We start from the raw sequence: 14,679 nt of genomic DNA, 5'->3' as shown, positions 1-14,679 counted from the left end.
TTCTAAAAATTTATACGATTTTAGATTAAAATTGATAAACACAATTTGTTTTGAATTAAGAAAAAGAATGATAAACATGCAGTAAGAAGGTAGAATCTATTTTGGATTAAGAAAAAGTTTTTGAATTCGAACCTCGCATAAATCAGGCATATTAATTTTAAATTATATTATATAAAAATTGTGTATGTGCGATTTATATGATTTTACGAATAAAACTGGTAGGAAATATTTATTTTGGATTGAAAAAATCATAAACACGTGAAAGACAAAATATGTTTTGGATTCAGAAAAAGAATTATAAACATGTAAGTATATCAGTTGCCTTATAGAACCGAAGTTAATTTTTTTCTAGTCTAACGGTGCTTATTTGTTCAATATACGATTCAACGGATGATAAGCTTTTGGACCATACAACCATGCGACCAAATTATCTCCCTTGCGCTTATTATATATAAGTATATAATAGTCAAATAATCAGTTGACTATTAAAATCTCAAATCATATAAATTTAATATTTGTTGAAATTTTAAGAATATGATTAAAATATATCGATCTTAACATCTATGAGGTTGGATCATCGATAATCTTTTTTTAAAAAAATCAAACTAATAAACCGGAGTATACACCATTTAGATGTAAAATAGTCAGATTATCTTATAATTTTAAATCCTATAAGATTAATATTTATTCAAAATAATATGACTAAATTATATACATCTTAACATCTATAAGGTTGGATCATCGATAATTATTTTTAAAAAATTCAAACTACTAAACCAGGAGTAATACACCAACATATCTCGTCGAATTTATAGTTTTTTTTACAAAATTACAAATATTTGTAGTTTAATATAAATATTTGTATATATCATCATAAAAATTAAAATAAATAAGAATATCATTTATTAACTGTTGAAATCAATTTTATGAAATTTAGTTTTTTTATTTAGTCATACAAATATGACCGGCTTGACCTAATTAGAAATATTAGTCAAAATTCCAGTTGACTATTAAAATCTCATATCATAGAAGTTTAATATTTTAAGAAATTTAAGGAATGTTATTAAAATATATTGATATTGATTTGATATAATTAATCCAAAATTTATATAATTTAAACTAAATTCAAACAGGAGTTCAATAAATTCAGTCGAAATAGCTATTTTGACCATATGTCACTATTCTACAGCCATGTGTCACATTTGATTTGGCCAATAAGCAAGCACATGGATTGCTTTTAAAACTTAATCCTAACCATTGGTTACCTTCTCAATATATTACTCCTAACCACTATCTATTCCATAAATTGTTCTCGTTGTTTTTTTTGGTGAAGCCACAAACCTTGTGTGAGTAAATCTCTGGATGCCGGCCATTCTCGCACTGTAAGCAAGTGACACTGCTGGGTTGGTGGTAAGTTTCAAATGCAATACTAATGTATCTTTGTTGTCACACTTCTTATTCCAGGTGGGGAGACCATTATTTCTTGAATAACATATACATAAAGATGATGGGAATGGGGAGGTCGGGATTGACCCTTTTCATTGATGGGAGAACCCAGATGGTGATTTTCAGCTGGCCTCATAACAGAGTCTCTCTCTCCCCCTCCATCTCCACCTTGCCGGACTCCGCCGCCTACCTCTCGGTCCACCTTGCCGGACTCCACCGCCTCTCTTCCCGAGCCGCCGCGTCAACATCTTCCACAACACAGCCCCCCTAAACAGCCTCCATGCCAAGTCCGTTATTGTAAAATATGATCAAAGTTGCTAAAACCGGGGTTGAAATCAGGCAGCAATTCCGCTGGGTTTTTTTAATAATCATGTAGGATAAATTCGACCGGATTTAGTCGAAATTAGTATTTCGACCGTTACCAGTCGAAATTATAAAGTCGACCAATTCTAGTCGAATTTATTGTTTTAGGCGCCAAATCAAAATTTTTTGAATTTTTTTGGTGAAATTTTGAAATTTTCAAATTTTGGTCGAATTTATAATTTCGACCAAATTTGGTCGAAATTAATTTCGACCATATTCGGTCGAAATTACTTATTTTCGACCGGAGTATTAATTTCGACTAGCTTATATTCGACCATCTTTGTTCCGGTCGAAAATAGTTATTTTCGACCATTAACGGTCGAAATTAGCTATTTTCGACCAGAATTTGACGGTCGAAAATAGCCGCTTTTCTTGTAGTGTACTCTTTTTAGTTTCATTGATAAAATAAACCATGGATTACCATGAATCGGTTCACAGCAAGCACTGTCCACAGTGTGTAGAAAACTGGGATTCTCAATGATATGTTGGAAAACCTGAAATGGTTTGAACAACTTAGGAGCCTCAACTCCAAGGTAAGTCATTACAGGACTATGATCAGATAAGCCTCGAGAGAAAAATTGAGCTCGAGAGAGAGGAAAAACATCAGGCCAGTTCGCATTGAGGAGGACTCTGTCCAGCTTCTTAAAGATTGGAGAGCTGAGATTACTATCCCACCAAGTGTAGAATTTCCCTGAAAAATTCAGATCAAAGATATCCAAAGTATCCACAATATCTCTAAATTCCCTCATAGCAGTCGTAATGATATTAGGATTATTACTAGCTTCATCAAGCTTGAGGCAAACATTAAAGTCACCCGTTAGAGCCCAAGGAGAATCAGCAGGTAAGGAGGCTTTGAAATTAATCAAGTCACACCAGAGATTTCGTCTTTCAATATAGTCATTAGAAGCATATATGAAAGAAACAAAAAAAGACAGCTGAGATTTATGAGAAGAAACTTTACAGGAGATGTGCTGAGAATGGACCACAATATGAGATACTGTCCATGCAGCAGGATCCCATCCGAGCCAGATTCTTCCATTATGGTGGCATTCATAATTAAAAAGCCACTGAAATTTAGGAGCCACTAATTTAGAAATAAAAGCTGCATTTTCCTTTTTAACATGAGTTTCCAGGAGGGCTACAAAATCAACTTTAGTAGCAGCAATAAAATCCTTATAATAGGAAATCTTATTATTAAGCCCTCTCGTGTTGTAGGAACAAAAAAACATGATCATGACTATTACTTTTGAGGGGAATTCCTCCCCACTGCCTTTCTGGCCTTCTTCAACTGGCTACGAGTCTTAGGAGGACTAGATTTCTTGCCTTTGACAGTGGTCCATTCCTCCGGTTTATCAACAGTAGCAGCCGGCACAGGTGCTGCGACAGATGTGCCCTTAGCAAATGACTCACCAGTAAGCTCAACAAAAAGCTCAAAAGAAGGAGGCTTGTTAGCTTGATGCTCCACAGTGGTATTAGGCATAGCAGCTGTATCTGCAGCAGGGGGTTGATCATTCTGAACAGAGGGCTGATCATTGTGAACCTTGGGCACCCAAACGCGCTTGACAGAGGGACAAGCTCCCACAAGATGACCCAACGATTTACAACCATTACACACTAATGGCCTCTGAGGATAAGACACCTCAATTTCAGCAAAAGTCGAGGAGGAAAGTGCCTTAGTTTCAGCATCAAGCACAGCGACCTTAATCACTTCAGGCAATGTGTCCCCCACAGTGTAGCGAACACAAATCTTGGCAAATTGTACCGGATTGAGCTGAGAAGTAGTCTTGTCTGCACAAATAGGTGGCCCTATTGAGCTTGCAACATGGCTCAGCCCTTCCCGGGTCCAATAATAATCAGGGAGGTTCTTGAATTTAACCCAGAGAGGGATGCTGGTAAGCTTTTTGTCCCCAAAATCAGAGCCCCAAATGCTAAAGACAAGAGGTTTTCTTTCAAAGTACCAAGTGCCTCTCGCAAAAACTGCGTTCATATCCCTTTCTTAGAGAAACTTAAAAAGAAAAGTGTGAGAATCTTTCTGCGAAACTTGACAAAGACCTTTGGAATCCCATGATTTCTTAGCGAGCTCCAGGACCTTTGAGTAGGGCAAGGTCCCCTTAGTGAAGGTGCCAACAAGACAACATTTAAATTTTTCTAACCCCTTTTGCAAAGCTTCAGCCGGCAAGGTAACCACAGAGGCACCAGGAGGCATAGGACAGTAATCGAAAGTGAGAGCCTCCTCTAGCTTCGAATTTTTTACTACAGCAGACCAAGAGGGTTTAGGAGTAGTATTGGAGTTACCACCATCACATTTCTTGTTTTCACCAGCAAGATTTGTGTTAGGCAAATCAGTAGACACCTTGGGGGTGTTCTCAGAACCATTTACTTCATCCATTTTTGCCTTCATTTTATCCTTGAACGGATTATCACCGTTATTTTTGAACAAAGGGAGGCCAAAATCATCTCTGAGAGGCTGTTGAGTTGAGAACCCGTCATGCTCCATTTCTTTAAATATGTCATCCTCTTGAAATCCTTTAGATTTAAGGAATTTCAAGGCATCAACAAGTCGCCTCCTGCTGGTGTAGAGTTCCTCACGCTCGTGTTTGGAAACTCGAAGCATCGCCTGAACAGTGGCGCTTGTGTTAGATTTGCATCGATCCATGGCTTCAATAGGGGAAACCTGTTCCTCATCACTGGAGACATAGTCTTCCACTATGATATGCTCGGTGAGAGGGATTCCACCCGAGCTACTCGGTTTAGCACCACTCGGAGCTCCAAGAGCTTCAGCTTCAAAATGGGTTATATTCTGAGCAGTATCTTTTCCAGATCCACTAAATAGCTCCTGAAATACAGCTCCGGAGATGGCAAATGGAGCTGTACGAGAGGGGACACCAAATTCGAGACGCTCACCGTCGTGGTCAATGGCATAACCATCAGAGTCAACATTAGAATCCATAGCAAAGTAAGATAATAAGTGTTTGATATAGTATAGTAAGAAATATAGGTGTAGATTGGGTGAAGAGAAGAAGAAATCTAAGAAAAGGTGTGAGGGTTTATGGAAAAAGAGAGGCGGCTGAAGAAAAAAAGGTAGGGTTTGGGCTCTATCCTAGAGAGAAGGGAGAGGAAATGTCTAGAGAGAGAAACATTTTTTGGACGGCATATAAAGAGATGGTCATTGGACATAAGCTTGCACACTAGTACACAGTTACCAATTATACAAAATGACATGTAATCAGATATCATCTAATGGGATTTAATTAAAAAACAAAATAATTACAATAATCTAATACAAAAAAATTTCATAACCATCTTGAAAATATCATTATTTTATACTACATCCTCAACTAATATCAACTCGGTCAACAATTTTTAATAGGATATTTCCTAATTTTCTTCAATACCAAACTTATTGTATATATTGGAGTTTATTCTAAACAATTTTAATTAATAATTTTGTTGTTAAATTATGTTGGTCATGTTTCAGTAATTTAATTATGAGTGGTATTTGAATAAGTGGTGGAAGTGGTGGAGTATTAGTAGGAAGCTATGGAAGGTTTTTGGCTAACTCAATAGTTGGTTTAGTTTTGTATTCTTACATATTAGGGAAATTATGAATGGTACCATTGTGTAATTGGCTTCTCTAAATGGTACCATTTCGTATTTTTGACTTACAGGTGCCACCAGTCAGTTTATGATCCGTTAATGATATTATCATTCCGTCCATCAAAACGTTAAAAACATTATTTGATCGTATTTATTTCGTATTTTTCTTTAAAAAACACATAAAATACAACTAATATTTGTATATTTTTTTTTATGTTTTTGAAGATTAAACAACTTTGTGATCATGTTGCCAATGTCCGTTTTAAGAGTATGAGTAACCAAATCGAAATTTGTGACGAGTTCTATCTATTTTGATCATCAATTTCACGATTTGGTACCTGAGAGAAGCATTGAAGAGCCTTAATAAAGTCACCATGAGCATGCAAGTCCCTGCCTTTCTCAAGCAAACTCACAGCTTCAGAAACTCTCTGAGAAAGACTCAAACTTGCATTTCTCTCAGCAGGGCTCACTGGGTCATAGCCAGAGCTGCAGAGCTCTCGGAATTGTACTGGAAAATAAAGGAAGATGATGATGATTGTATTCTAGGGGTTGTTTGGCAGAGCTTTTTGGATAAAATAATAAATGGGGTTTGGGGTTTAAGGCGGAGGGAAGAAGATGAGAAATGGGTGCTGCAGAGGCACCCATTTTCTTGATTTGGTGACTATGCAGGGAGTGGACTGCCCCCTTTTATGTGCTCGAGTGTGTGCGGGTGAGTTTGTTCCGATCAACCCATGTCCAACGCTTCTCCACTCTGATTCAACACAATTTAAAAATCCAAAATAGATAGAGCTCGTCTCAAGTTTCGATTTGGTTACTCATACTCTTAAAATGGATACCGCCAACATGATCAAAAAGTTGTTTAATCTTCAATAACTCAAGAACACAAAGAAAAAATAGGGCTATCAATTGTATTTTATGCGTTTTTTTAAAGGAAAAATATGAAATAAATACGATCAACTAACGTTTTTAACGTTTTGATGGATGGAACGGTAGTATCATTAACGGATCATAAACTGAGTGGTGCCACCTGTAAGTCAAAAACACGAAATAGTACCATTTACTCATTTAGAGAAGTCAATTACACAATGATACCATTCATAATTTCCCTACATATACATAAGAAATATTAGAACCTTTTTGCTTACTTTGTTTTCGTGTAATATATAGAGCTCGTTATCTTTATACAGAAAGTAATCAAGGAGTATCAATTTAAACTCTACACTCGTATTAGAGTGTGATTCGGTGAATGCCAAAACTAAAGATAATGAAAGCAAACAGTAACTAGACCGCGTGGTCACTAAAGATGCGAGTCTTTATGTAGGCTCATGGGATCAGGGGTTGAACCTTCAGACTCTAGGACCACAATTGAGGAGACGACAAACAAGACAACTTTAGCTCCAGTTTATCAGGCTATCCCGGAAGACATATTGTTGTCACTTGCAGAGAATAAATCAGCCAAGATGGAATGAGAGGCCATGTAGTGGTGAGGTGAGTATGATGAGCGCTACGAACAAGCAAATCAAGGTAAACTTGTTAAACTGGACTGCCTACAAGTATATGTATAAACTATAAACTATAAACTATTTATATGAGAAACTGAGGAAATAAAGACTGCTTGCCAAAGTCTGTGCTTTAATTATTTCTGCAGCAACGATTATAAATAAATACTCAAAAGCAAAACAAACAAATACTCCCTCGGTCTCATTCAATTATATACGTCATTTTTTGGCACGCTTGTTAAGACTTCTTTAAAACATAGTTCCGTAATGTTTTTTTAAATATTTTCTTTTTTAATAAAAGTTTTATATTTAAATTTTTATTCAGAAAAAAAAAATTAAAAATATCATGTAACAATATTTTATACAAGTCTCAAAATGCGTGAGCATATATCGGTGGGACGGAGGAGTAACTACTGACTCCACTTCCTTATCTCACTACTCCCTCTGTCCCTCTCATTTCTTTACGGTTACTATTTTGAGATGTCCCACTCATTTCTTTATGTTACCATAAATAGTAAGTTTTTCCAATCATTACACCCACTATCTTCCCCTACTATCTCATATTTAACAATACGGTTTTTCTATGGTGTGCCCATGGGCACACACTAAGCACCAAAATTTATGAAATTGGATGGTATCTATTCGCTTACCTTTCTAATAATGGTGGACCCCCTTGCATTTACAACAACCACACCAATCAAAACCCTCCAATTTTATACTCCCTCTGTCCCACCCATTTCTTTACACTTTCCTTTTTGGGGTGTCCCACTCAATTCTTTACATTTCAAAACTTACCAAAAATAGTCAATGGGTCCCACCACTTCTCAACTTTTCTTTCCTTTTCACACTACTTTTACTCCACTATCTTCTTTTTATACATTAAAAATCAATGGGTCCCACCACTTTACCAACTTTTCTTCCTTTTTTCCACTACTTTATACATATTTCTTAACCTCCGTGCCTAACCCATTCGATAAGAAATGGGTGGGACGGAGGGAGTAAATGTTAGTGCTTAGCATGTGCTCATGGGCACACACTAGACAAACCCTTAACAATAAAAACTACTATTACACCCACTACTTTCCTCCACTATCTCAAATCTATTACTCCCTCTGTCCCATTTAATTGTATACGTTTCTTTTCAACTGCTCGACACGCATTTCAATGCTCTTATAAAATATAGTTCCGTAACTTATTTTTGAGATTTTCTTTTTCTGAATAAAAATATAACATCCAAACTTTAATTCAGAAAAAGAAAATTTTAAAAATAAATTACACAACTACACTTTACAGGAGCATTAAAGTCCGTGCCGCGTCCCCGTCCCCCAATGTATACAACTCAGGGGGACGGAGGGAGTATTAAATATTGATAGGTCCCACCACTTTACCCACTTTTCATCTAACATTACTTATTTTTTATACATTGTCTTGGTCTCCGTGTCCCCCTCCAATGTAAACAATTGAGGGGGACGGAGGGAGTACTTCTCTACAAAGACTCCACAACTAAATTAATGACCAAGTCAATATAGCTGTTAACTCCTAATAACATGCAAACGTAAACACACCAGAATACACAGACATATAACGTGACAAGACTTGGATTAAAACTAACAGCTACGACTAGTGTTGATGGTGCCATGTTAAGCTATATGTTAACTATGAATGATCTCTTTTATATAGGATACTGTTGGAAAAGTGATAAGTTTTATCAAACTTATTTTGCATAACCACAATATACATATATATGAAGCGTAAAAATACACACACTTTTTATATGAAAAGTTTACCCTACATATTTGATATCTTTTTACACAAAAGAGAGCTTCAGCTCTCACTCACTTTTCTATCTTCCACCTCAGGTGTATATTCCACCGCAAATGGGATGCCTTATTGATAGGCTTTAACATAACACCTTAACTTTGTATCCTCTTGGAAGTAGTAACACTTGTGTGTGAATATTTGAAATGCATCACCTTCTTGCTGTTGAAAGCCCGGGTTACCAGGAGCTTTGTCTTCAGTATTAACTTTAACACATTTGCTGTCAAATTGTTCTTGCATTATATTTTTAGTTCAACTTAATTAATCCTTCATTACACGCGCATATCTACGACTTATCGCTTTGTGTATGGTAGTTTTTTCTATCTATGACACCAACAATCTTTATTATGCATTTATTTATTTATTTATTATTGAGTAAACTTCAAAGTTGTGGCCAAAGTTTACACCGATTTTTAAAAAGTTGGCCAGAGTTCCAAATTCTCAAAAAGATAGCCAAACTTTGGCTCCGCTTTTTAAAAGTGTGGCTGCCGTTAAATGTCACCAACGGGAGCCTAACGGAAGCCATATTTTTGAAAAGCGGACCAAAGTTTGGCCACTTTTCTGAGAATTTGGAACGAATAGAAGGGTAAAAATGAGTTTCAAATTCTCAAAAAAGTGGCCAAACTTTGGTCCGCTTTTCAAAAATGTGGCTCCCTTTAGGCTCGCGTTAGTGACATTTAACGGGAGCCACACTTTTAAAAAGTGAAGCCAAAGTTTGGCAATCTTTTTGAGAATTTTAAACTCTGACCAACGTTTTGAAAATCGATGTAAACTTTGGCCACAATTCTGAAGTTTACTCATTTATTATTTCAACACGTAGTTTTGGCTAACTTTATAACCTAATCCCTGTCCAGAGGCAACTAACAAGAGATTGGTGAAGACATTAAACACCGCAATAATCATAGAATAATCCAGCTCTAATAATTATGTCGAACAGCATCGCATATGACATATATGTTTTATCTTATTTTTTAGGCAGTAATATGTGTTAGAATGTAATAAAGATACAATATTGTGTATTGAAGAGAGAACTCAACATTGTTCATTAGTGCAAAACTACAACTCTGTTTATTTACATACATAAAAGCTGAATATATACGTCACACTTTGTAACAAACTATTGGGCCGTTTGGGTAAATTTAAAATAAGTACTTCTTACCTAAAATAAAAATAGTGAATTAGAAGTTAGAAGTTAGTTAGGACTTGATTAAAGTGTTTGGAAAAAAAATACAAGTCATGAAACAAAAGGTAGGAATCCTAGATTTTTATAAATGCTTCCCGACTTTAACACAAACAGTACGAATTAGTGCTTCTAATATAAAACTTCAGAAGTGAGGCTTAAAAGCCCCACCCAAACACCGACTATGTAACTGAATTTTCCGCTTCCTGCTTAGCTGTACACGTGGCATCACTCGTTTCCTTTATATTGCTAATATACTTAACATCCCCCTCAAGTTAGTAAGTAGTGTGAAAGAACTTGGAGAGAAGAAAGCGTAACTGATAGCTAGGCAATGCTTTGGTAAACAAAATCTACGGGTTGTTCCAGTTCCAAGTAGATGGTGAGTAACTATGATTCCTTGCTTTACATTCTGACGTACCAAGTGACAATCTATTTCAATGTGCTTGGTACGCTCATGAAATACAGAATTAGCTGCAATATATAGAGCTGAATTATTGTCACAATATATTTTTATCCATAAAAAACTTTTTAATAAAAATTCGATACAGGATGACAAGCAAACTACAGACCTGAAAGGCCATAACAGCCAGTAGCAGCTTAATTCCTCACAGAAAGAAGGTTCTAATGTTACACCAAGGACCCACAGAACTACAATAATCCTTAAACATGTTTGTCAAGCTGTGAACAATATTTGTAGTCGCGCGAAGTCTGACACTATATATCATGCTAGACAGATTTTTTGTATTGCAAATGTTGAATAAATAAAAACAGAAAGGATTTATTTCTGTTGTCCCACCCAAAGAAATTATTAAAGATATTCTTATCCCATAATTTTCATAGTAACAAAAACACTATGGACATCACAGTACTACTTTATGCTTACCTAGTTGCCTGTCTTGTTTTAAGTTTTTCCTGTCAAATAGATTCCATTTTTATGACCAAAAAAAAAAAAGATTAGATTTTGATTTTTTGACTAAATATCAAAAAATTCTTTTATAATTTCAGAAAAGACATACATTCTGAAATAGATATAGTGGGTGTTTGGTTCGACCTTATAAGCCCAGCTTCTGGATTATAAGTTATGAGCACTTATTCGTACCGTTTGTGTAATAAGTCAAGAAGCACTTATAAAAAGTTAGGAATGCTAGCTTTTGTTTCAGGACTTCTACTTATTTCCCAAACACTTTAATCACTTATAAGTCTTACATTGCTTCTAACTTCTACTCCACTTATTTATTTTAAGCAAGAAGCGTTTATTTTAAGCCCACCCAAACGGCCCCATAATATAGTGGGCGTTTGTTTCCAACTTATAAGTCCAGCTTCTGGGATTATAAGTTATGAGCATTTACTCGTACCGTTTGTGTAATAAGTCAAGAAGCACTTATAAGAAGCTAGGAATGCTAGCTTTTGTTTCAGGACTTCTACTTATTTCCCAACCACTTTAATCACTTATAAGTCTTATCTTGCTTCTAACTTCTACTCCACTTATTTATTTTAAGCAAGAAACACTTATTTTAAACTCACCCAAACGGCCCCATAATAGTTAGTCAAAAACTGACGGAAGGACCTGAATTGGAAATTTACAAAGTTTGAGGATGCATAAATTGACAAACTTAGTTCAAGGACGCGAATCAAAAATGGGCCAAAGTTCAAGGACGTATAAATTAATTATCCCTTAGTAATATAGTTTTTGTTATTTACTTTTCATAATTTTAGATCGGAGTAAATAATCACTATACAGAAATGCTTTGTCAAACAAAATTCATTAGTTACTACTGTAGGCAAACGTAAATACTAAAATGAAGACAAAACTTATAAAATACTCCCACCTCTGGGTTGAAAATTCTAATTATCAGCAGTTTTGAACAAAAAAATTCGAGGTAAACTCTACAATTACTGGCGACCATCCAGAGAAAGGATCAGTAGAGTACTAAGTATCAGCAAAACAATTCATATTTTTATGGTCTCCAGCACCATGAGAATCACTAAGAACTAAGTATTAACAAAACAATTCATATTTTTATGGTCTCCAGCACCATGAGGATATTAAAACGATATTAAAACTAAATCTAAATGTTTATGGACCAACTATCCACCCCACCCACAGAAGCTATTGCCCCTTATAGTTTCAGAGCCACTGCCAACCCAATCTTCACAGTCTTGTCCACGGCCTTGGTGTCCACTTCACCGGATATTGTGAATCCGCACTTGGGATGCCACTCATGCTGGATAAGAGCATGAATCTTCCCAGCATTATCTGCCCCTGCCTTAATTGTGGTCAGAGGACCTAGTGAATGCTGTGTCCCAACAGTGATTGTGTTCTCTTTGGTTGAGAAGTTGTGAGTTAACTCCGCACCAACCGCTGAGTTTGTCAAAGGGCTCAACAGATGATAGTAAGATGTCTTCAACTGGTTCGCCTTTTCATTCCTGAAACCAAGTTACTTATTAGTCATATTATGCACAGAAAGTAAGATATAGGTGCATAGCAGCGGTGCAAATGAAACAAGACAGTAAGTAGCAAGGTTTGCCCACTTACGATGATCACACTCTTGATGTGATAATACTAATCAAAAAAAAAAAATCACAGGCAATTAAAAGAAGAACTAGCCACTACAGAAATAATGCTGATATACTTACACAGCCAAGGAAGCAATTAGATCAGCATCAGTCAAGCTAAGCCCAGCGTTATACTTCAAGAAATTCCCAGTTTTGGTGTCAATGGAGACATCAGTCCCAAGTGCAGCAACACTATTTCCAATCACCCCGGAGAAGTTAGCAATCGGGTCTGCAGTCAACCCGACACTAGTGTTGAACCCAGCATAGTCATGCAAGCATTGGACTCCAAGCTGTACATACGTGGTGTTAAGACACAGGTTACTCTTCATGAGAAACAGAGTATACTAATACATGAAGAAAGAAGTGACTTAACTACATGCGGAAACTGCACACTTCACAAATCAAATTCTGACCTTAACAGTTGATCTTATGTCTGGAATTCTGTAGCTTATCATCATCAAACAGGGAGCAGCTTCATCACCAGTAATGGTTTCCAACATCTGGTGTCATTCACAAGGCTTAATTAAATATACCAAGTAGATCGTGGCCAAAAAAAAAAAAAAAAAATATACCAAGTAGATTAAAACAAAACAAAGCACAGTACTAACCAATTTCACAACCTGGAAAAGATACTGATAAGCTAATTAACCCATCAAACCAAATTAAACACCAAGACAATGGTAAAATAAAACGATACAATACAAGACCACAATAACGATATAAAATGGAACACTTACAAACAGAACATATAAATCAACGGACTGATGTAACAGAATTTGCACATTTAGGTTTATTAGAAGACTTCCTAGGAAATAATATCAACGGAATAAAGAAAGTGTTGTGAATAAAAAGGTAGGCACATTATCTACACAAAACTGAGGTCCTGTAGTATGAACCATCAAGCAGGATTCAAATTAGTATTGCTTCACTTGAACTGAACCGAAATGATCATCCACCATTGTATTCGAATCATATATAATATAATACGTATTCATTTTAGATTACACGCCACATAATAAACCACCAAATTATGAAAAGAGTAGAATAGAATTCTTATGCACACAATGTGGAGTCCATAACTAAGCACAATATCACCGGATGGCTACACAATATATTTCTAGGCTATACATATGGCAGCAATCTCCGCTAAAAAAATACAGAAGAATAATAAAAAAACAAAAAACAAAAACAAAAACAAACATTAAAATTCTAGATACTGGCTACTCAAGACAGATTAACAAAACCTGTGTACCAACATCAGCTAACAATGGCTCCTCCTCTTGCTTAATTGACCAAGATTTATTATTCAACATTTATTATTCGAAAACATACCCAGTATAAACCGTAAAGATAGCACTAAGTTAATATTTACAACATCTCCGTATCATTCGAGATTTCGACAACAAGGGGAAATGACTTATAAAAAGAGAGCAACATTTTATCAGGCCAATGCTCAATCCTGATTTACTTTAAAAATTGCAAAAATATCGAATGCGAAACTAAGCACAACACATCCACAAATTCAGATTAAATACTTTCGAAACCCTCATAACTGAACAGATAAAAAGCATCAATGCAGCATATAAAACAACATAAAGAGATGTAAACAAAGCAAAAATAAAAAACGTACAGATCCATTAATCGAGTGAGTAGCAATTGACAACTTGAGGCCACTTTGATAATCCTTGTACAAAAGATCTGTACCAAAAAATTAAAAAAAAATCACAGCTCGAAATGTAAAAGAACAAGTGCATCCGAAGATAGCTGCTGCGGTTTCCTACGATAAAAAAAGTATATATATACACACACAGTCACAGCCATAAATTTATATACACAACCTCTTGCTTTCTTGCCAATGTCACTGTAAATACCAGGTCCCTTGCCCATTTTTTTCGACTTTTAAATTTTAAATTTCTGAAAAATTTGAAATGTAGCAAGTGATAGCTCAGGTGTTGGTGTCTTTTGTGTGTGTATTTTACTATTTTCCGGGGTTTTGTGTCTAAAGCCCTGAGTCTTGGTGGGGTTGTAAATATGGTTGTGTTGAGGGGTAGTTTTGGAAAGTGAAAGACACGTGGCGTGTATTCTTAGTGGTATTCTTGATTGTGTTTTAGGCTGGGGTAATACGAGATTAGGCTTAAATCATTGTTTTGGAGGGAAGATAGTGCTGGAAGTTAATTGCTTTTAATTACTGTTTATAAGAGTATTTCAAATGATGTCGAC

At 35.7% G+C, this 14,679-nt stretch overlaps 2 protein-coding genes across 2 annotated transcripts; both read right to left on the bottom strand.

Annotated features, from left to right (window-relative positions):
* Positions 1–3,049: 3,049 nt before the first annotated feature.
* Positions 3,050–3,796, bottom strand: LOC108197956 (uncharacterized). The gene has a single exon (XM_017365692.2). The coding sequence runs from the start codon at positions 3,794–3,796 to the stop codon at positions 3,050–3,052; it is 747 nt and encodes a 248-aa protein (XP_017221181.1).
* An 8,227-nt stretch (positions 3,797–12,023) lies between these two features.
* Positions 12,024–14,346, bottom strand: LOC108197955 (mitochondrial outer membrane protein porin of 34 kDa). The gene is made up of 5 exons (XM_017365691.2): positions 14,298–14,346; positions 14,090–14,157; positions 12,873–12,959; positions 12,541–12,749; positions 12,024–12,330 (listed from the first exon to the last, which is right to left on the bottom strand). Exons 1-5 carry the CDS (start codon positions 14,344–14,346, stop codon positions 12,024–12,026), a joined length of 720 nt encoding a protein of 239 aa, XP_017221180.2.
* Positions 14,347–14,679: the final 333 nt, after the last annotated feature.

This window comes from Daucus carota, chromosome 8 (assembly GCF_001625215.2).
Source record: "Daucus carota subsp. sativus chromosome 8, DH1 v3.0, whole genome shotgun sequence".
NCBI lineage: Eukaryota > Viridiplantae > Streptophyta > Magnoliopsida > Apiales > Apiaceae > Daucus > Daucus carota.
The sequence above is the reverse complement of the archived record's forward strand: the minus strand, read 5'-3'. Positions and strand labels throughout refer to the sequence as shown.